The 22992-nt window shown below is 47.2% G+C and overlaps 1 protein-coding gene across 3 annotated transcripts; it reads left to right on the top strand.

Annotated features, from left to right (window-relative positions):
- Positions 1 to 1381: 1381 nt before the first annotated feature.
- LOC147192357 (microtubule-associated serine/threonine-protein kinase 1-like) lies at positions 1382 to 22877 on the top strand. Of its 3 annotated transcripts, none has more exons than XM_086132088.1 (27): positions 1382 to 2047; positions 5850 to 5878; positions 9764 to 9858; positions 10005 to 10080; positions 10504 to 10576; positions 11474 to 11634; positions 11787 to 11862; positions 12308 to 12517; positions 13064 to 13165; positions 13430 to 13562; positions 14022 to 14089; positions 14404 to 14480; positions 14594 to 14802; positions 14881 to 15019; positions 15132 to 15264; positions 15522 to 15687; positions 15822 to 15923; positions 16242 to 16364; positions 16443 to 16552; positions 16659 to 16819; positions 16987 to 17246; positions 17320 to 17502; positions 17570 to 17799; positions 18084 to 18206; positions 18280 to 18413; positions 18517 to 18707; positions 18976 to 22877. In XM_086132088.1, the coding sequence occupies exons 1-27, from the start codon at positions 2009 to 2011 to the stop codon at positions 20622 to 20624; spliced, it is 5052 nt and encodes a 1683-aa protein (XP_085988214.1). In that variant the 5' UTR covers positions 1382 to 2008; the 3' UTR covers positions 20625 to 22877. The 3 variants fall into 3 exon arrangements, with proteins under 3 accessions (XP_085988214.1, XP_085988213.1, XP_085988212.1); XM_086132087.1 differs by having other exon boundaries at positions 5847 to 5878; XM_086132086.1 differs by lacking the exons at positions 1382 to 2047; positions 5850 to 5878 and having other exon boundaries at positions 9618 to 9858.
- The last annotated feature ends 115 nt before the right edge of the window (positions 22878 to 22992 follow it).

The raw sequence follows: 22992 nt of genomic DNA, 5'->3' as shown, positions 1-22992 counted from the left end.
AGTGAAACTGTGATGTCAAATATCGATGACAACAAACACCCTGACAGAATGACGCTGCATTTTTTTTCCTACGGCCTGCAGCGCCACAGTCCTGTTGTAATACGATCACCAACCACAAGGAGGGTTAGGTTGAGGAAATGATAAAAAAAAAAAAAAAAAGAGTACGTCAACAAAGCTGAGCACTTGTCACTCTCCGAACCCGCAAAGGATTACCCGATCATTACGTAAGCGGATATGACAGTGCCATCGTGGCTTCTGTGTTGAGAAGCTGCTTAGCACAAGCAATTCATTCCACAGCAAATATAATGAGGCAGTTGTGAAACTCAATTAACCGCTTCCCTTCGGGCCCAACTTCCACCTGCGCTTGGCCCTCTTACGCCTCTGGTGCCACAGCACTAATGTGTAGCCTGATTTGTCCACTACGCGTCCTCTTGGAGTGTAGCCCAAGCACGGGGTTTGGAGGTTTTGATGGAGCTCAGAGGCAACAAGGTTTTGTGTCGCTGCGAGGCAGCCAGCGCCAATGATGCCGGGAAGGTGAGTTGGGGTTTACACAGCTTGCCGACAGGCCACAAAACAAAGTCCTAATGTCAACACAGAGATGGTCTGGCTCCTTCACTGCTAACCAGATGGCCCCCATCGCTCCATTTAATCCGACACACGACAGCCTGCTTTCTGGATTGTTTTCCTGACTACATCTCTTAGCACATTCTGTCAAATTGAAGGTTCATTTACTCATCGTCAAATCTTTCACTCAGCCCAAGTTAGCTTTTATGGAATCACAGATTTTTTTTTTAATCATTAATTAATTTGTACAGTACAGTGCAAAGGTCTAATGCCAGCACTCCCTCGCTTTGTTGTTTGTAATAACCCCTTTCACAGCAGACAGGTTGTGACAGTAGAATCAATTTGATGTTTTGTGATTATACAGCAAACACACGCCTGGTTGGCACATTGGCATCACTGTGCAAGAGGTGCAGGGTTCGAGTCCGGCTTCGACCTTCGTGTATGGAGTTTGCATGTTTTGCCCGTGCCTGAGTGGGTTTTCTCCGGGTGCTCCAGTTTCCTCCCACAATCCAATCACATGCGTGGCAAGTTAATGGAACACTCGAAATTAGCTGTGAGCGTGGATTGTTGTTCGTCTATGTGTGCCCTGCGATTAGTATCTATCCATCTATCCATCTATCTATCTATCATGTGTCACTATCTATGGTGCTGAATGTTGCTATTTGAGACAGTTTTCGACGCAGGCCGCCGTGCACCCAATGTGAGCCAAAACGGGGGCGTGCGGTGACGCATCATTGTGCGCGTTGCGTGAAGCTCCAATGACGTGAGGAGAGCGCGAGGCGTTCGGGCGGAGGGGGGAGGAGGGGCGACAGGGAATCCCAGCAAAAGAGTCACACAAATATCGCGTTGCTGCTGCTTGCCCAGTCTTACTGGGAGCGAAGATGGAGGACTGAAGAAGAAACTGTGTTTTATCGAAAGGAGAGTTATGTGTGCCGACCGAACGAGGAGCTCCGGGTTGAGAAAGCGACTCTGTGCTCCGGTCCTCCCGTGGGACGTCAAGCAGGCGTTTGGCCCAGTTGGGTTTTCCAAGTGGCAATTCTCGCGTGAAAAGAAGCTCGCGTTTCTCGCGGGCGCTGTTGTGACACAGCAGGACGAGTCAAGATCAGGTTCGAGCTCCTAAATAGGAGTCACAACTCCCTCCAGAACCGAATCCAGACGGACAAACCTCTGGCGGGGTTGTCAAGGATGCCCGGACAACAACTGTCAAGAGTGAGGTTCCGCTTGGCGGCTTGTTTTTATTGACACGAATTAGGAGCAGACACAATGGGGCCGCTCGCTATTTGTGTCACGACGTGCTCCTCCTCGACGTGACACCGGACCCCTCAGCTCAGGACCTTCCTGCTGCTGTTGCAGTGCAGTTCGGCTGGAAGCTGAAGTCCCGTTCGGTCCGAACACAGAACGGAGCGAGCTCGTTCTTTTTATTGCCCTTGCACTTGATGAAGACATGGATGACTCGGGCATAATACGACGCCGGAGGCTGCAGGTGAGCTCACGCTGGACATCGCCTCTCCGTGACGTGATCCTCGATATGTATTGACCCGAAATCGCAGAATCTTTCTGTATTTGTATTTTTTCATAACACAAATGCATATACAATTGCACTGTTGTTTCCGTGTGCCGCACCATTAGCTAAACTTTTATCCCCATCAACATTTTTTTTTTATGGGCGATAATTGTCATTGTTCTACCATGCATTTTCTAAGTGTTATTAAAACAATACATATATAATACATCGTACTATACGGCTGTAACTAATGTCAACTATAATTATAAATAGTATGATAAAATGTGTATCTTTAATAATACAAAATTGATTTCCATCATACAGCACAGCACACTCTAGAAAAAATATAATTGAAGGTCTTGCAGTGGCGTTTCTTAATGTTGACTAATTGACAGAGGTGGGCCTGTCAGTGAATGTTGCCGGTCTGTCATTTGACATTCGCCAGCAGCCGGGCCACCTTCACTCCGTCATCGTTATTTTAACTCAACTCGCTAAATTACAATTTGTCACCGCAGTTTTAGGACCGTCGGCCAGTCTGTCATCTTCAGTCCGTCATCGTTACTTTAACCACGCTTTTGTCATCTCTCGATTACAGTTTGAGTTTTTGTTCTAATGCTTTAGTAAACAAATTATCACAGTCGGCCACCACTATTTTAGGACCGTCGGATCTTTCTTCTTCTTCTTCTTGTTTGGCAGCGTCGCGTTAGCGATAGCCAATCAGCATCGAGAATGTACATACAACGTCACAAGCAAACTGTGTTGAAATAATAACAATGTGGGACAATATCTTTGCGGTCTGTGTGAACAGGAGTTCTACAACGCAGCCATTGACCGACACAAAAAAGGACCGAGCTTGGAGAAAAGGGAGCAAGAAATTTGACTTACCTCGTTGTTTGTAGTTGCTTGTTTATCGCTGTTGAACTGTCAATGGGATTGATCAAGGTATGTTTTTTTTTTTTTCTCCATCATTGCTGCGGTGAGGTTCTCCTGCCCTCGTAGGATCACGCATATGATTAGAAGAGCTTATGTAGGCCAAAGAGTGTGCTTGATGAAATGTTGCAAATGAATTGTACCCCATGCGTGCTGATTCAAACCACTGTGCTTATCCGATTTGAAGCTTCCTGCTTAATCATGGGTCATGCAACCGCCCCCCCCCACCACCCCCACCCCCAATCTCTGCATGATTCAGTCAAGTGTACTGAGCAGAGATGAGCAGCCCGCCGGGCGGTTTGCAGCCTCTTGTGCGCATGCCATGTGTGCTTTTCTGTTGACATGTATTTCCATTTATTCATTCGGTTAGCAGCAAATTAGCATTGCTAGCAAACGCTAGATGATCCTACTTCGAAGCTGGTTAGCGGCAAATTGACCCCTATTCCAAGCGAGAGAGGATAGAGAGAGGAGAAAGGTATCAAGGAAGGATTAGTAGTGAAGTGTGCTGATGGTTTTTTTTGTATCATCATCCCCACGACCGAGCTCCTGGCTGCGCCGTCATGATGTAGAACGAGCTCGAGGGCAATCTAGCATCATACTGTCAGGCTCACAAAAGCCGTTGGTAGGCGACACGATGGTTGTCTGGCATATTTCTGCATGTATAAGAGAAACGTGTGTATGGCTGACTCTTCTGGCGCCCCGTGCGTGCGTGCGTGCAGTGTGAAATGCTGTGTTGAGATATAATTGGCTGCCTTGTCAGTCGTTCCCTTGGGTCTCATCAACCCAACTGTCATGCTGTGTCTTTGTCTTTCACATACACACATTTCTTTGCGCACCATATGGCGACACGTCCCCCTCCCCTGCAATTAGGGGCAGGGGTCGCACATCCGTGATGCATGGCCTCAAAATGCCGAACGTGAATTTAGACCACGTCTCGCTGTGCCGGCACTCTTTTGAGATTTCAGTGTGACTCAACCATTAGGACAGGCCACAGTTGAATTAAATCTGAAACGCAAACTAGAGATGTGCTGTCAGTTTTATTTAACGTATTTCTGAGAAGCGATAGCCTCCAAGTATTACACCGCGGGTGTTGTGTGACTTCTTTCCACAGCAGTCATTTTGACCCATTGCTTAGTAAGCAGATGCAACTCGCAGAGCGCTTACATTCATTGGGGGAGGTTTGCAGTCTATATGTTGAGACATCGGCAACGGTTCTTTGATCTCACCCGTGCCGCAATGTTTATCTTGCACATTTTTGGGGGCCAATCACCCGTTGGCGGATGTGCTAACCTGGTATAGTCAAGGAAATCTCGAAATCCAGTCAGTCCGGTTTTTTTTCACTCAGAAGTTAGTACATTTTTTTGTCTAAATTATGTTTGCATAGTAGTTTATTTAAAATAAAATAAAAAAAGGACATTTTTTGCTCCCGGGTTGTTGAGTGACTTTTCCAATGACACATCAAAAGCGGTGACTCAAATCTTGAGAACCTGCCCTCGGAGTGCGCACAATTTTACTTGTATGAGTGCCAAGGGCTTACTCATAAACGAGGTTATTCATTGTCAAAGTCAACATGCTTTGACAGAAACGCGGCATCTGCAGGTGACGTCTCGAAAAGCCACATGCAAACATCTTGTAAAACCAAATTTGTAGGCGACAACCATGCAGTAACGAAAAGGCATTTGTGAGGCGGCAGTCCTACCGCCGAAGAAAAACACTTCCCACGCTCTATCAAGTGGATCTCATTTGTTTGAAGCAAGCTTGCGTGCGTTCAGGATCGTGGCCTAAAATCGGTCAGTTTTGTACGTGGGTTGGCTTATGAAAGGGGTTGAAACAGAAAAATCTGGTCACTCGACATTATGAGCAAGGACGAGCTTTGATTGGAATTAGCAAATGAGTTGTGGCTTTCTGGCCTGTTTGCAAATTGAAATGGATTTTAGATATATAATTAAGGGTGAGAAAGGAAATCCAAGGTGACAGTAAGGAGGCATTATAACGCGGAAGTGATGGAGAATTAATGTCGTTGAATTTTTAGTCGGCTAATTAAGGCCGTGTTTGCGTGAGGATTTGATTTTAGAGCGCACAGTTGGCACTCTTGGTTTTGACTTCATGGCGTTTGCAGGAACGCCACTTTTTCATCGGCAGCATCCTCAAACGAGCGGAGGCACTCATAGTGTAAGCGTGGAGCAATCATAACGGTGCCCCGTCTGGTAGCAGGTGCTTATTTTTCTTGCCAAAAAGACAGAGAAAGATGCGCCCGCAGAGGCGACCACAGCATTCAATAAATGCGGGCTGACCTTAATTTCCCTTCCAGTTCCTGAAGTGGAAAACCACGGCCTATAGACAGCTGCACCTTGTTTAATGTGCCAACTTGTTATTGCCTCGACGGTCAAGAGTCCCTCAGAGGGACAGTGGGCAGATGCTCACAGGTTTGATTGACACAAAAGCATCGAAATAACCGCGGTCTGATCAATGCTTGAATGTTTTGTTTTTTTTGCTCATTCTACATGGCTTACCGAAGTAAGACCGTCCTGGTGGGACGTGACTACCAAACAATGTACATAGTCCATTCCGTGGCTGCCAGTTAGTCGATACCTGGCGAACGGCACCTTTTCGGCGTCAACCTCCATATGACGGAGGAAGGTGTGAAGCCGCCATTGCACTCATTTCATCTGACGCTAACATGTTGCGCGGTGCTTCTCATCGGAAACCCTCAAGCCAAATTAGAAAGACGCGCGCGGCCAGCCAGGTTATATTCAATTCTGTGGACAGAATTGACCTGCGCAGATATTGTGGATTTTCCCCTACCTGATCTTTTTTTTTTTTTTTATCGTGTTTGTGTTTCTTCCAGAAGGATTTGCCGCTGCCTCGCAAGAGCAGCAGGTAAGTGTTACCTTCACTTCTCCCTCCCTCCTTCCTTTTTGTCCTCGCTGCCTCCATCTTTGCTCTTATCGCCCGAAGAGTGTTTCTTAAAGGAAGCTCAGTGTTGTTGGTGGTTTGGAAGGTTGTGGTGGAGTGATGCTCGGGTGTCTGTCGGCGTCCGGTCGCTGTCCGTGGTGCTGAATGCAAGTGCTCCCTTTTTCGGTCGCTACATCTCACATCTCGCATCTACCTGCATTTTGCGACAGCCTTGATTTGAATGCAGGCTGGGCTCCGTCCCCCGCCCCTTCCCCCCTCGCAGAATATCAACAGCCATCATACATTATAGACAAGCTCCTTGGCTCCTGCATCCATTCACGGGTCAACCCCGCCGAGCCACTTTGAGAATAAATAATACACATTCTTACCAGCTTTGGCCTTCGGCAAAATCTTTACGTCTCTTCAACCTGTTACGCAACAGTCCGCGTGACCTTGGATCTCTGTTCGCTCTCGGCATCATTCATTCATTCATTCCTAGTTTCCATTGCCTGAAGTAAAAGCTTTTAACTCATCTTGAAGTGCACGCAAGTGGAAGCGGACAAAAACAGAAGCGTCATAAATGACACAACCATAGCTTGGGAAAATGACCCATAATCCCTTGCTGCCTCTTCATTTTCCTCTCCTGCCTTGATTTTCTGCAAACACACACACACACACACACACACCAGTGCACTTTTAAATAGAGTTGAAGCTCCCCGGCGCAGTGGGAGACCTGCTGCATTCTGACAGCTGCCGTCGCAATCAGCTGCTCCCACAACGTGTTCCGACACACTAAAAGGACGACGAGGCAAAGACAGGAAGCGGATGGTGCTCTGCTCGGGCAGGTTGCATGCTAACCTGCGTCATTGCTCTGTCAGCCGTGACCTTTTATGAGCACCCTTTTAAAGTGGGGTTAAAAGGCATAATTAAGTGGCCACTTAACACGGTACGACGAGCGTTTTGTGTTACGAGGGGAGCCGCAGCGAGTTGAGTGACGCAGACCAGGAATCTGTTTTGAGATTGTTGAATGACTCTGTCATTTGCAGATTTATTGCAAATTCGGGCACCCACACATTATAAATCATGTCCTGTTTCTTCAATGAGCAATTTGAGAACCTTTTTCCAGTATTTTATCACGATGATATCAACAGGGTGAAAAATCTGAGACGACATTAAAACACTTTTTTTTTTTTTTCCGGCAGTGGCACTATTGGGGAATTGGATGTCATGTTGAGCATTTCGCAATGGCTCGATTTGATTTTATTGTGGGCAGAGAGCAAATGATCCGAATCTGATTATCCGTCCATCGATCCATTTTCGATATGGCGTTATCCTCATTTGGGTGGCGGGTGTGTTGGAGCCTCACCCTGCTGACTTTGCATACACCCTGGACAAGATGCAGCCAATCACAGTGAATACGGTGAGACAAGTCCGCAGTTCAACAACCTTGCACGTGTCCCAAAAAAAAAACCCCATCAAGTTCTCACTGCCTATAAGACATCAAGATATGTGCACACACTCCAAGATGCAAACGAGAGAGAAGTCGAAGGGTGATGAATGCACAGAGGGTGGAAAAATTAAGTGGAAGGTTACGCAAGAGGTAAAGGATGGAAAGGCTGAGATAGAGCGAAGGGCCCTTGGGTGATATCTGTGTCTGCTCTCCCATTAGGGCGTAGCTTGCCGAGCTTGTATGACACGCATGCTAGCTTTTACCATCTCACTCTTCCATCCTTTGTTTGCTCCTGCCACTTTAATTTGGTCTCCCGAGTCCTTCTTTTGATACATTCACGTTCATGCGGGGCCAGAAGCGAATCGGTCCAACAGTAACGTATGTTTCAAACAACAATACAGTCGAACCTGGAGGGACGTGACCAATCGGTACGTGAGAACGGCAGTGCTTTTATCTAGTGACGCACCATTCACTTGACCCGCATCACCGCGTATGTCTGCAACTCAATTAATACAGTAAAGTACAACAATGTAAAACAAAATAATGTCAAAACATTTTGAAGCGCAGCTTTGTTACCGGTGGGTCTGATATGCAGTCAAAGACAAGAACCGGCGCTCTGTGATTCCGCTTCCTCATTTGTGCGGTATAGTCGAGTTCTCTGAAGCTGCACGCCTCCCTTGTAACAAAACCAGCCATTAGACTTCACTCAGCCGCAATGGGCAAACCGCCGGGGGGCCGTTCCCTCAATCAAAGTGGACAATCTCTCTTGTCAAGTGCTGCTTTTTTCCTCGGGAGGATCCCAGAATTCTTTGCAACAAGGTGCCTCTTCTCCCGTTCGGAATCTTCAGGGCCCTCTTCTCATCTTTCCTCCCCCGGCCACGGAACTAGTATCTTTGATCCGTTCCCTCATGCACCTTCTCTGGCTCTCTTTCTCTCCCAACTGGAGAACACGTTTGAGGATGGTTCCTTCCCGACAGCATTAAATGTACGCGTCGTCGATCGATATTGCTACTGTCGGCTGTAGTGTAAGACCTCAGACTGAGCAGAATATTTGAGTGCTTGACAATAATCGGCGAAACTCCCCTCTCGGTCGTTGCTATTTCTCAGCTTTTTGAGGACAGAGGGTGGATCCAAGGAGGAACGGAGGAATAGAGGTCATAGTAAAGGTCATTGTGTGTGACACCTTTCTCCTGGTCATCTTTTCAGGGGCTTGGCCGATGATTTTGATATTCAACACGCGCTATGAGCAGTGAAAGGAAGGCAGAGTTCTGCTTGCAGCTTTTACCCTCATGTCCGTTGTGTGCTGCATCTTCCCCAAAGCGAAGCTCTCTCGATCGGGGTGATGAGTATCACTGCGAGTGCTTTGAGTTGCTGCTCATTTATTTTCCTTCTTTTATATCACATGACCCTCGACTCCTTTTTCGGAGTTGATGGTCCCCGCGTTCCTCCCAGAGAGGCCGCACGTCTTGTTATGTAGCTGTCAGCTCAGGATTTATGAGCGGCTAATCGCCCGACCACGATATCCAGTACTTTCTGTTTGTCGATGGTCACGCATCCTCGTTGCCCGCCTGTGTTCTCCGGTCTCATTTCACCGAGTGCCTCGCTGCCTCGCGCCCTCGCTTGATCTTCAACGACCACCAAAGGAATATGAGCGTGGCTTTGAAATCCGCATCACAAACGGGCAGTTTGTGTTGCTTTATGGACTTGCCTGAGGTAAATTCAGTCGATGCCAGTTCGTGTTCACATGTATACGCTGATGTCCAATCATGTTTACTATTCGTTTATCACAGCGCTGAGAATCCATTAAAAAAAAAAAAGTCCCACGACTTTCCTTTGTTCTCTGTGGCGTTCGGGTCAATCTGTGCGCGCACAAGTTTTGTGAGATTCAGCTTCACTTGAGCATCCCCAGCGTCGGGGAAATTGCTGTTGTCAGTGTTCCGCTAGAATGGCATCCACCCAGTTTCACAAAGTGCCATATGGCACATTTGCGCAGAATTGACACGCACGTTCAGTTCCAGCGACACTGCTCGGCGAGATCCGACTAAATGTCATTCCATTTCGGGTAGATTTTGCAAGGTGTTACCTCATGTTGCTTTGCAGGTGAAAGCTCGCTCCAACTTTTCGGTGCGCTTCATTTGCAAGTACACAAATGATGAAGTGAAGGCCAGTGTAGTCGCTGGATGCAATATTTGAATATGCAAAACATTTCTCCGTGTTGGAGCTTGATCTACGTTGCATCCCCGCATTGCAGCCCATACATGGAAAATTGAGTTTTCATAGCCTTTTTTTTTTTTTTTTGTGCAATATTATAGCGTCGGGATGATTTGCTCAATGATGAATAGCAATGTGTTGGTATCAACTGCGTTCATGTATGGCATTGGTAACACGTGCTATGTCTCCATTTCTCTTTGTATTTGTAGCTGTCGAACAAGCAACAGGAAAAGCCTCATCTTGACCACCACCTCCCCCACTCTGCCTCGCCCACACTCCCCTCTGCCTCTCCCCGGACACCTCGGTAAGCACCGTAGCACTCGCGCGCCACACTTGCGGCTACTTCGGGGATGATTGGGCATTGCTCACCGACAAAATTGCTTGACCGGCGTACCGATTGTTTGACTTTTCCTATTTGTGTCTCGTACCTCATCCTCGTTGTCCCCGCAGGAAGCAGTCCACTGGACAGCCCGAGAAACTTCTCTCCGAGCACCCCCGCGCACTTCTCCTTTGCCTCCTCCAGAAGGTCACTCGACATACTTGAATGTTATCAAATGTCATGCGTACTCGTTTTTGATGTGTGGAGGGACTGAGAATGAGTGGAGAAGGATGGGAGGCAACGGCGATCACCAGTACGCACCCGATGAAAAATCCAGGAAGTGTTGTTGTGTGAGGTCTTTACACATGCTGGGAAGCCTAACAGGCTGACTCATGTGTGACTGGGCCGAGCCGTTACATTCAGCTGGCTCATTGTGCCCCCCCCCCCCCAACCCCCAAGGGAAATAAGAAAAAACAAAACAGAACCTCTCCAAAAAAAGAAACTGCTCAGCAAATGAAGAATGGCGTCAAGTACAAGCGTTCGAAATGGAGCTTGTCTCACATGCGAAATAGGATTTGCATGGATGTACAAAATGGCCTACAAGTGTTTCTGCATTTGTGTTCTCAACAGGGCTGACGGACGACGTTGGTCTTTAGCATCTTTGCCCTCGTCTGGTTATGGCACCAACACTCCCAGCTCAACAGTAAGTAACTCGGATTGAAAAGAGTCCTCCTCCGTTCCAGTGAAGGAGGCGCAATCACTCAGTGAGTGCTTGGAAAGACATCCGTACGGTCTCATCCCGTTCAATTATCAATTACCTTCAAAAAATATATCTTTTTTTGTCAACATGAATACATTATTGGCTGCAAAGTAAGGAAATTGTTGAAGACCTCTCAATCCCTAGATCAGCACCTTCCCCACTAAATGGAATTGCTTCTTCCTATTTAGCTGTACTGTCGCCACCGTTTATTGTGGAAGTTTGCGTCAAAGACTTCGGAGGCCGCTTGCCATCGGACCGCGATTGGAGGAAAGAGGAGGAGGAGAGCGGGGAGTGGTTAGCTCGGAGGGCACGAGCTAATTTGAGACGCGGCCCGCTTTGTTCCACGGGACTTGAACAAGGACAGAAACGCATTCCCCGGCTGCCGAATATGTGCCCAACGTAGGGAAATCCGATGCAGAATATTTTGCCTTCCACAAAGATGGCGATTTTCATTCCCGTGATCAAAGAGGTGTTCATTTCACCTTGTATTGTTGTCGTTTGACAGCGGTGTAGAATTGTGCCGTAATATACGGAGGGACCATAAGTCGTGACACGAGACTATGAGTTCCACGTGACAAAACCAGGAAATCGTTGGGTTGGCAAATGGAGAGGGGCCAAAGTCTCATTGTTCTGCTGCACGTATTCAAAGTCTTGTTTTGTTTGCTGCCACACATCCTCTCGGACTGTTTCTTTTCCCCGATCAACCCAATTCTTGTTTCCCTTCCTCCTCAACATTCAACATTGGCCTCCCCCCCCCCCCCCCCATCACCATGCGCTTCCTGTCCCCCCTCCGCCCTCGGCTCTCCCCTCCCCTTCCTCCCCCGTCGCACTATTCTCCAGTCGTCCAGCTCCTCTCATGAGCGGCTGCACCAGCTGCCGTTCCAGCCCACCATGGATGAGCTCCACTTCTTATCCAAGCACTTTGGCAGCACGGAGAGCATCACGGATGACGATGGCGGACGCTCCTCTCCGCATATGCGCCCGCGCTCCCGCAGTCTCAGGTCAGCGGCGCCGTCATGATATAGCGGAAAACAGACTTGCGCAGGGATTGCCCCTACAAAGTTGAATAAATGTGCCGACAAGCTATTTGAACTGTGGATTCTTTTTTTTTTTTTGAAATTCCACTTGTTACTTCTGTGATAACTCCTTGCAGCCCGGGGCGCTCGTCTTCCTGCTGCGATAACGAGATTGTCATGATGAACCACGTGTACAAGGAGCGCTTTCCAAAGGTGAGACTCCCTTGCCAAAGTGGATAGCAGATGGCAAATGAACCTCTCCTCCACGATTAAGATTTCACTTGAATCCGCAGTGGTCCAGATCACAGGGTTGCATTTATCTGCCAAAAGATGTCACGTTTGCTCGAGCGCAACCACTGCCAAAAATCGTTGTCTCTCGGTTCGCCTTATTAGCTTTTAATGTCTCGGTAGACTCAAGTTGGTATCAAAAGGTAACTCGCTAAAAGCCCCCCCCGCCCGTGAAATAGCCTCTTGTGCAATTGTAGTTCACGTTTTGGGACAAATTGATTCAAATTGACATTGTCTGGAGTAAACGACTCAAATGGAAATCGACCTTCCTACCCTTGAGTCCGAGTTGATTTTGTGTTTGGCTACTGAATAAGCCCGGCTGGGCCTGACGCCATGACCGCGATCAACCTCTGGCCTTTCGTTCCACCAGGCTACTGCACAGATGGAAGGGAGGCTTGCCGAGTTCATCCACGCTTACGCTCCTGAAAATGTTCTCCCGCTAGCCGACGGAGTTCTCAGCTTCATCCACCACCAGATCGCTGAGCTCTCAAGGGACTGCCTGACGAAATCCTGCGAGGGACTCATCACGTCCGTCTACTTTTTCGAGCTGCAGGAAAACCTGGAGAAGCTACTCCACGATGTAGGTGCAAGTCAACAAGAAAATAGGAGGAGTCTGACTCATCCGATTACCAACTCGCGTCATCGTTTGGACCAGAAATGCAAGCAGCCGGTCGAGCGAAATGCATCATTATGCGTCTCTCTTCGAGAGACGCGAGCCCGGTACCCTTCGGCAAGGCACTAAAATCTTTAAACTGCAAACGGGGGCGACACCATTCTGCATTCCCCGCAACCCCATTTTCCCTTGCCTGTGCGTTTCTGTGCAATGGATCTGTGTGAGTGCACAATGCGTGCAACAAAAAATGTCATGAATAATTTCCCCTCTGGAGAGCAACGGTGCTACGATCAATTAATTTCAAAAAACGTTTTCATTCATTTGCAGTCTGAGATGTAAACATTAAGAGGGTGCAATCAATGACAGATGGAGGCCGATGTACTTTTGCTGTGTTACCTTCGGTTCCATTCGGAACGCTCGGACGCATCGCTTTGATCACCCAAGGGAAGCGGACTGATTCTATCGGTCTCCATCTTTCAATTCGTCGCTTTTTTGTCTGTGTTCAAATGGCAGGCCTTTGAACGTTCAGAGAGCTCAGAGGTGGCTTTTGTCACCGAGTTGGTGAAAAAGCTTCTCATCATCATATCCCGACCTGCTCGGCTCTTGGAGTGTCTGGTAAGAAGATTCTCACTCGTACGTTTCTACAAACCCTGATTCCAGTGAGGTTGGGACGTTTCATGAACTTAAAATTTAAAGGCCGTCCGAATCCTAAATGTCCACGAATGACCTTGTCTGTACTGTCGTCATTCTTTTGCAAGATACAACCCTGCAAAGATGAAACGTGGTTTTAAGTGTAACTGAGGTGTCTTCCAGCCATCAGTCCATCCAAGTGATTTTCTTGCGCCGTCGTCATTCGTGGTGTTACGTGGCACTGCCCAGGAATTCAACCCGGAGGAGTTTTACCATCTGCTGGAGGCCGCGGAAGATGTCGCCAAGGAAGGTCACCTGGTGAAAACCGACATCCCTCGTTACATCGTCAGCCAGCTGGGACTCACCAGAGACCCGATTGAAGGTGAGGGGGCAAGGCGGGAACTCGCTTAAGGCAAAAGTATTGGGTCGCCTAAAAATGTCATCCCCGCAAAAATCAATTCACATCAACTTCGATATGTTCCCTTTCATTTCTGATGAAGCCCCCTTCTCCTCAAAGAACATTTTTGAGGTCACTGATGTTGGATGATTGGGCCTGGCTCACAGCATCAGGTATAGTTCCTGCCAAAGACCTCTGGTGGGTTGATGTGAATCTTTGCACACCATCAGGCTGCAAGTAAAAATAGCTTACATTTAAAATAATAATAACAATAATGACTAAGACCATATTTTAGCTGATCAAGGAATAACTAGGTGAGACTTTTTGGTACTCTTTTAGAACAATGTATTCTAAAACTGTTGGCTTTTCGTGACCCAATATTTTTGTCCATCTGTGTGCAAGACAGTATGTTGTCTGATTTGATATGTGTTTTTTTTTTGTCAGAGATGGTAAACCTTGATAGTTATGACAGCGAAGGACCTCTAACACCTGAAACCGATGACTCGGCAGAGGTGAGCTTTATCGATTCACTCTACTTGTGTCGAGTCTACTGACCACATTTAATTTGATGCACTTTTTTTTTCGATGTATTCCTTACGTGAATCATAACCTTTACAGTCAACAGCTAAAACATCGACCATTCCCTCGTAGCCAGCAAACTTAGTCTCCAGTGTTTTGTCCAAACCTGGGTTTCGCGCTTCCTGTTCGGATGCAAACCGACTTTGCTTTGTCTCATTCCCAAGCAACTTCGTGATGAAGGATGATCATGTGTATTTGAATAGCTACGTTGCTAGGCAATTATTGACCCTGTAATCTGTTATCTAAGGGGAAGATTAAAGCAATGAAACCACCAGGTGAAGCAGACTTCCAGACCATCAAGCTCATTAGCCACGGAGCATATGGGTAAGTAGAGCGGCGGCTTCACTCGTGATGATGACCTGCAAAAGGCCAGTAATAGCTAAGAATTGAAAATAACCCTGCATATGAATGCTCGTTTTTGTTTTCGTTTCGGTCAGTGCCGTGTATCTGGTCCGACACCTGGAGACGCGTCAGCGTTTTGCCATGAAGAAAATTAACAAGCAAAACCTGATCCTGAGGAACCAGATCCAACAGGCCTTTGTCGAGAGAGACATCCTCACATTTGCCGAGAACCCCTTTGTGGTCTCCATGTTCTGTTCCTTTGAGACCCGTCGGCACCTGTGCATGGTCATGGAGTATGTCGAAGGTGAGAAAATGTCATTGTTTGTCATTTTCATCGCTCATATTGGTGACCGACTGAACAAGTTTGGAATTCCGCTGCCAGGAGGAGACTGTGCCACTCTGCTGAAGAACATCGGGGCTCTGCCAGTGGAAATGGCTCGGATGTACTTTGCTGAAACCGTCCTTGCGCTCGAATACTTACACAACTACGGCATTGTCCACCGCGACCTCAAGCCGGACAAGTAAGACACTTTCCTAAATTTCAAGCAAGAGTGTCAAGTAACTATTAAAATCACATATTTGAAAATAAGGGTTTACAATCATCACAATTCACGATATCGATCTACTGCTCAGCCTTCTCATAACGTCAATGGGCCACATCAAGCTTACGGACTTCGGCCTGTCTAAAATGGGTCTGATGAGTCTGACGACCAACCTGTATGAAGGACACATCGAAAAGGACACTCGTGAGTTCTTGGATAAGCAGGTGGGAGAGCACACAACAACCAGAGCTGTTCCGCAGATAGAGACCTTAAATGTATGCATATATTCTCTCTGCTGTTGTCAAGTATGCAAAGACACTGCTGATTATTTTTATTTTTTTTTAGTCATTACTATTAGATCTGTCGAGATTAGCGTGTAGACTTAGCTTACTTTCAACCCTCAGTTTTGACCTCTTTCATGACGCTCCTGCAGTGACAGGTTCAATCCCGCTAAAGCTGTCAAACGTGGCTTTGACCGTAGGTGTGTGGAACCCCGGAGTATATTGCACCCGAGGTCATTCTTCGTCAAGGTTACGGAAAGCCAGTGGACTGGTGGGCTATGGGTATCATCTTGTATGAGTTCTTGGTCGGGTGCGTGCCTTTTTTTGGAGACACTCCGGAGGAGCTATTTGGGCAGGTTATAACCGGTGAGTCCGTCAAAGCAGCATTTTAAATGTATGCACGCGCAGTTGCACACCCTTGGATATTTTGCTTATTCCCGTCGTCTGACCTCTTTTGCAATTTTGGGTGACTTGTGGTGTGTCCCCCAACCCCCCCGTAGATGACATTGTCTGGCCTGAAGGAGATGAGGCGCTCCCTCTTGACGCCCAACATCTCATCGCCTCTCTTTTACAGACGAATCCACTTGTTCGACTCGGAACAGGTCAGTAAGTTAGTGTTCCATTCTTGCGCAGGTTTAAACTGCCTTCAAAAAGAAAAAAAGTCGTTGAACTATATGTACATATTTTTTAAACTGTTTGGTTTGTTGCTGCTCGACTGGTTAGCACGTCCACTTATCAGTGCAGAGGTGCGGGGGTTCAATTCCGGCTTCGGCCTTGCTGTGTGGAGTCTGCTGTGTTCTCCCCGTGCCTGTGTGGGTTTTCTCCGGGTACTCCGGTTTGCTCCCACATCCCAGAAACATGCATATGTGCTTTTCTGCTCCCCCCCGCCCCCCCCCCCCCCCCCATATTTTGCCCGGTAGGGGGTGCTTTTGAAGTGAGGCAGCACGCCTTCTTCACAGAGGTGAACTGGAACAGCTTGCTGAGACAAAAGGCCGAGTTCATCCCTCACCTGGAGTCGGAGGAGGACACCAGTTATTTTGACAGTAAGTCTCCTGCTGCGACCTCAGGGCCTGACGCAAAACTACTATGAGTAATATCGTTGCGTTATCTCTCCGCATCAGCACGGTCCGAGCGCTACCATCATGTGCATTCCTATGATGAGGATGATACCAATGATGATGAGCCTGTGGAGTTACATCGCTTTTCTTCGTGCTCGCCCCGCTTTAGTAAGGTCAGACCTGCTTAGAAGCCTTCTCTTACGGTGACCGATGATATGCAACCAGTGTTGAGCTCTGCACGTGCAGCAATTAACGTTATCGTGTGGTTTGTAAATGAAGGTGTACAGCAGTATGGAGCATCTGTCCCAGCTGGAGCATAAAAGCCCAAGTGTAACTTTAAGGGAGCACAAAGTTCCGAGAGAGGATCGAATGGCCAAGAGAGAAAGCCTGGGTAGTTTTGCACTCCGGGACAAGAACTGGAGGACTGGATCACCTGAGATGTGAGTTCCAAATTCTACAAAGAGGGACGAAAAGAAGAGAAGAAGAATAGCCCGATCTTTCCTCGTGATGTATTTAAAAGAATTGCAAAGCTACAATTCTTTACGACTTAAGAATAAGCATATTGACGAAAAGCTTTTAATAAACTTTTTTTTTTTTTTCCTTACAGGAAGCGTTTGTCCTGCTCAGAGTCGTCCTTCACCGAGAGTGACTACAGTCCTCCATCTGGGGCCCGAAGGCGCTTCTCTGCCCTGATGGACACGCACCGCTTGGCTTCAGCCCTTGAGGTCGATTCTGAACAGTCCCTTTCTCGGGGCCAGCTTCCAGTGAAGGTCAGGGGCACCTCTCTGGAAGGGGCCATGGGCGCCATCTCCTCGCAAGGGGATCTGAGGACATTCCTCAAGGAAAGCAATGCATTCGCACCCGCAGGTCAGAAAAGCCCATCACAGTTAAAGTATGGCCCGAAATGTTGCCGCGACACTCTCACGTTTTGTTTAAACAGCCGGCGCTGCCGTTCTGGGGCTTCCGGAGCCCCAAGGGCCTCGAGGGGCCACCACGGACTTGGTGCTGCGGAGAGTTCGGCAACAGCAGCTTTCAGCTGAGGGAGAGAAACGCAACTCTCGACCGGGACATAAAGTGATCAAATCTGCTTCTGCCACAGCTTTGTCCGTCATCATTCCCGCAGGTAAGACGTCGTCATGCACCAAAACGTTTTGGATATATTGCGTCTTACTCAATTCTCCTCCCCTCAGTGGAGCAACACGGTGCCTCCCCCCTAGCGAGCCCAATGTCTCCTCGCTCCCTCTCGTCCAACCCCTCCTCTCGAGACTCCTCACCCAGTCGAGATTACTGTCCCGTCGTAAATGTCCCGCATTCCCCAATCACCATCCACCGCTCTGGGAAGAAGTATGGCTTCACTCTCCGAGCAATACGAGTCTACATCGGAGACAGTGACGTCTACAGCGTACACCATATGGTCTGGGTGAGTAAGCGCAACGTGCCGCCAGTTCCCAATGGGACCAGCCCAGGGTGTAGACAGCCATTATGCATATGCTTTAAAGGGGAAGTCAACCAAAACCTTTTTTCTCTTTTTTTTTTTTTTTACAATAATATGTGCCTCCACTAGTCTAAACGGGGCCTTCACAATTAATATTGCGTTTGCGAAATATGAATTAAGCAGCAGTTGCAAGCCAACTGCAGACGAGTCCTCTTTTCAGGCAAAACTGAAAAGATTCCTTTATGAAGTCAATGTTCTCTTTATATCAGCATGTGGAGGACGGAGGCCCCGCCCAAGAGGCCGGACTGAGTGCCGGTGATCTCATCACTCATGTAAATGGGGAGTCGGTTCACGGTCTGGTCCATACAGAGGTGGTGGAGCTCATCCTGAAGGTGAGACGGAGTCATCTATCTGCACGACTCCAAACTTGCTTGTATATGAACACGAGTGATATTGAATCTTCAGAGTGGAAACAAGGTGACCGTTACGACGACTCCCTTTGAGAACACCTCGATAAAAGTGGGCCCCGCACGCAAAACCAGCTATAAATGCAAAATGGCACGACGCAGCAAGAGACCGGGAGCCAAAGACGGTCAAGAGTGAGTTCAGGAAACATGCACATTCTAAGCATGAAATGATTGACACTTTTTAGCTCGTCCGCAGTCACGTGAGTGCTGTTTTCCATTTGCGGTTATGTGACAGTAAGAAGCGCAGCTCCCTGTTCCGAAAAATCACCAAGCAGTCCAATTTGCTGCACACCAGTCGAAGCCTCTCCTCTTTGAATCGCTCTCTCTCATCTGGAGACAGTCTACCCGCATCTCCCACCCACAGCTTCTGTGCCCGCTCACCCACTCAGAGTTATCGATCCACCACTCTGGAATCTCCGTACATGGGTTAGTGAGGCTAATCATGAGCGCTAGTTTCCATTGCTAATCTTTCTGTTTGGATGCAAACAATTACTGGAGAACAAGGATATTTAAGAGAGTCGTAATGGTAAATACCGGTACGGTACTGCATATGCCAAAGTAAGATGCTGATCATGTCATCTTCACGCTTGTCCTCTAGTCATGAAAAAAAAAAAAAAAGGCTCTTGTCTGGAAAAGCCTTTTAAATACCGATTGTCTCCAGTGATCCCGAAGATCTGCCTCTCTCTCTCCCTAGGCACTTCCTCGCAGAGCAGCTCCCCTGCATCAAGCACCCCAAACTCCCCAGCCACGTCACACCACATGAGGCCCAGCTCTCTCCACGGCTTATCGCCCAAACTTCACCGCCAGTACCGCTCCGCTCGCTGCAAATCTGCCGGCAACATTCCCTTATCACCTTTAGCCCACACCCCCTCCCCCACCACGTCTTCTCCTCCGCCCCTGAGCGGCCACACGGTAGGCAGCTCCAACACAACGCAAATGTTCCCCGTCAAGCTGCACTCCTCGCCGCCCGTCGCCCGTCCTCGTCCCAAGAGTGCCGAGCCACCCAGATCCCCGCTTCTGCAGCGAGTGCAATCGGCGGAGAAGCTCGGGGCGCCCGTTCCGCCTTCCTCCTCCTCATCGTCATCGTCGCCTTCTCCTCTGACGGGAGGCGTGTGCCTACGCAAGCACAGTCTGGAGGTGACACACGGGGACTACAGAAGAGAATCCTTCCACTGTGAACACAGCCTACAGAGTCTGCTTGAAATGGAGGGAGAGAATGGACCCGCCCCGCCTTCTCCCTCATCCTCTTCATCCCCTTCTCCACCTCTCGGAGGGGAAAGCAGTAGTTTGAAGCCTGTTAGAAGGCTGGGCAGGCAGGAATCGCCACTCAGCCGTGACGCAATGGTACCGGTAACGGAGAAAGATACTCAAACCGCGGCCTGTGATCTTATAGGGTCCAGTACTGAGCCCAAAACAACAAAAAGTGAATCCACCGTTGACCCGAACACAGCATTATCCATCTCTGGGGCTCAACAGGGTTCCGCTGTAATCGAGACCATCTCTTCCGTAGTGGTGGCAGCAGCAGGCCCGTCCCCCACCGAGACCAAGCCGAAACAGGGGCTCAAACCTCAAAACGCAAACGCTGTGACTTCTGAGGGTACCGTCTCTCAGAGCAAACCTTGTGAGAAAGTCTCCACTCCAGGGTCAACTAAGTGCCTCCAACCGCAAGAGAGAAAGCCGAAGGATTCTCACGCAGAAACGGTCTCTTCGAGTAAAACTTTAGGGAACGCCGAAGACAAAACCAAATATGTCGCGGGTGCAGACAAAGGTTGCTGTCGCAAAGGATCAACGACAGAGTCATCCAAAGCTCGTAAGGCCACGGAGTCCGTTGAAAAAGAAGGCGGTCGTGGTGATAAAAAAACGGAGATGACCAGGATTAAAGGTCCTGCGCCTCCCCTTCCGGCCCCGGTGCGGGTCCACGGGGTAACAAATGTACCTGTAGCCATCAGCGCCAAAGTGGAAAGAGCATCAAAGAGCTATCGGGGAGCGAAGGAGGATAAGGCGCACCTGGAGGTGTTGGAAGAAAACGCCATCTCCCCTTCTTCTAACGCATCCTCATCTTGTTCCGGCAAGCCGCGCGCCACGTCTCCTGGCGATCGAGGCAGCTTTGTCACGCAACTCACAAGCGTCGCCAAAACGGTACTTGGGCCTATGAAAGGGGGGTTACAAGACTGTTCCAAGGTCAAAGACGCCTATAAGTCAAGCGAGGAAAAGCGAGGCAGTTCGGCGGGAAAAGCGGAGTCTTCGAATGCGGCCGCACGCCGCGGCGCTCAAACGACACCTGCTGGTGGTGCTCTCCAGATGGATAAAGGAAACAATCGTGGCTCAAAGCATCATTCGTGATCAAGAAGCAGAAGAAGCCAAGCCTCCAATGCATTGCCTTTTACTGTAGAAGCATCCAAACATATCATCTAAATTAACACCTTTTTAATCAAACATAAATGCCTGAAGAGAAATAAACTGCAATTGAGACATTGAACATAATGGGAGGAAAAAAAAAAGATGCATCATTCACTGTTCGAAAATGTGTGCGCACTGTTGTGTATTATAGGCCCGTGGATGTCTTTGTCACAATGTGCTGTAGATATATTTTTAAAAAAAAACTTTGCATGTTGTACATGGAAACATAAGAAGTTCAAAAAGCAGATGGAATTTAAAACCAAAAAAAAAAAAAAAAAAAAACCATACTGAAGACCATGAGGTAGTTCACACTGTGAACAACTTTGCATCCATCTGAACGCGCAAATCACATTCCATTTCAATTTGTTTGGATTAGTTTAGTTAGCAGAATGTTTCAAATACAGTCGGTATCATAAAAATAACAGAAACAAATAAGACTAGCCGACTAGAGCCTGGACCAAAATAGCAAACGATACTTGCTTTCAAAGAAGCTGACTGGTGGTCTGATCGGTTAAAGGGCTGAAATTCCAGCGGGATAAAGTATCAGATGAGTCGGCACAGGGACACTATGCAATGTGCTAATAATGCCACTTCAGGTGTCCAGGCTGACCGGTACTCAGTTTACATTGTGTCGTGCATTAGTCCAGGTGAAAAAAAAAAGTCGTTGCAATAAGCCAAGCCAACTTGATTTCCCTTTCAAATTTGTCCCATTTGATGTGTGCAATCGCAGTTGTGTGTGAATTCATTGTATGTTAATCGTGTTATTTAGGACTAAATGGTCATAAACTAGCACTTACGTGTTGATTGAATACGCATACGTTTTTTTCCTACATATGCTGATATATGATACATTTTGTATTTCATAATTTATTGTGGAAGAATGTTGTGGTGTTTGCATTTCTTTTGTTTACAGTTAAACTAAAATACCGGTGTCCGCTCGTTTTACTGTAGGCTACGTGATAACTAATGCATGTCATATGTTCTGGACAGTTTTCATCGGAATATAACACAAAACTGTGTGTTTTAGTGAGTACTGTAATTAAAAGATTTTCCTATGCAAGCGGTAAGGATAAATATTCACCCTGAATGTCCGACAAGCGTTTCGTCCTGAGTATTCCTGCAATTTAAAGAATTGCAGGAAAGTCTTCTACGACGCATGCATTGCCACAATGCCAAGTGGAAACCAAACCTTATTGTGTCTGGTCACAAAAGTCTGAAGAAATTGTGTTGCGATTATAAAAAGAGAACGTGCACGTTTAATTTTCATTATTTAGCATAGTCTGGCACAGATGTAATTTGCCCCCTTTCAAGATAAAGTCCACGATCGCAGTGTTTGTTTCTCCACCCCGGTCTCTTGAAATCAAAACGTCACCTTTAAAACCCCTCTTGTGCGATGTTAACATTACAGTTCATAGTGTCAAGATAGGACTTGAGTGTGTTAATTTTTAAAGAGACGTACTTTCTCCTCCAGGTACATTTTCAATCTGTTCTTGCGTCACGTAAAATGTATTGTTTTTAGTTTATTTATGCTGCCATCTTGTGCATAACTTGACACAAAGGCGGACAATTCTGATATCAGTGAAGATGTTTATTTAAAATGTTATTTTTAAATTTCATGTAGGATTATGACTTTTTATTTCATGCACTGTGCTGTGTGGGAGTTCAGAGTGGAAATCACTTGTTATCGCGTTCAACAAATGTTTGTGTATGTCATGAGTTGCACTTTATTTTTGTCGAATATTGTCAAGCGTTAACAAACTGTTTTTATATTATTGTTCATGAATTCAAATGTATTCATATATCTAAATATATCTGTCTACGTTTCAAAAGTCATTCTTAGTTACATAGGAGTGGAGTTGTTGTAGCCAACGGCATAAGAGGAACTTAATTGTATTCCAAATATTAAAAGAAACAACAACTTTAGACACAATAGTTTGCTTTGCTGGCAACGTGTTGGAAATTGATACAAGTTGAAACGCTTGGAAAACATCCAATTAAAATAGGCATCATTTTGCATTTAGATTTCCGTAAATGTACAGTATACGTGTACGTTGTCTTGTTTCGTGGTCTGTCCATTATACGGCCCCACACTCGATCCATCCTATGGGGCTCTTTTTTTATGTATGACCAAGAGGATGTGTATTTTAAGTTCCTGTGTTGAAAAAAAAACCCAAATAAAAATAAAAGAAATGACAATTCATTTGCTTTCTTTAAGAGATGCCAACTTGGTCTGCCGTAAACAGACGAGGATGAAGTAAGGATGTAAGAAGGGAGACCATTGGCTCAGTATCGGCCAATCAAATTGCAGTTT

The sequence above is a fragment of the Hippocampus guttulatus genome, chromosome 16, assembly GCF_054856545.1.
Source record: "Hippocampus guttulatus isolate MCC_2025c chromosome 16, RoL_Hgut_1.0, whole genome shotgun sequence".
NCBI lineage: Eukaryota > Metazoa > Chordata > Actinopteri > Syngnathiformes > Syngnathidae > Hippocampus > Hippocampus guttulatus.
This window is presented reverse-complemented; position numbering and strand designations above follow the sequence as displayed.

Excerpts from the sequence above, each read along its gene's own strand:
- LOC147192357 (XM_086132086.1), top strand. The coding sequence starts at position 9,663 with ATGATTTGCTCAATGATGAATAGCAATGTGTTGGTATCAACTGCGTTC. Across the intron at positions 13,166-13,429 it reads CTCGGCTCTTGGAGTGTCTG|GAATTCAACCCGGAGGAGTT; the intron begins GTAAGAAGATTC and ends GGCACTGCCCAG. Across the intron at positions 16,553-16,658 it reads GCTCGCCCCGCTTTAGTAAG|GTGTACAGCAGTATGGAGCA; the intron begins GTCAGACCTGCT and ends TTGTAAATGAAG.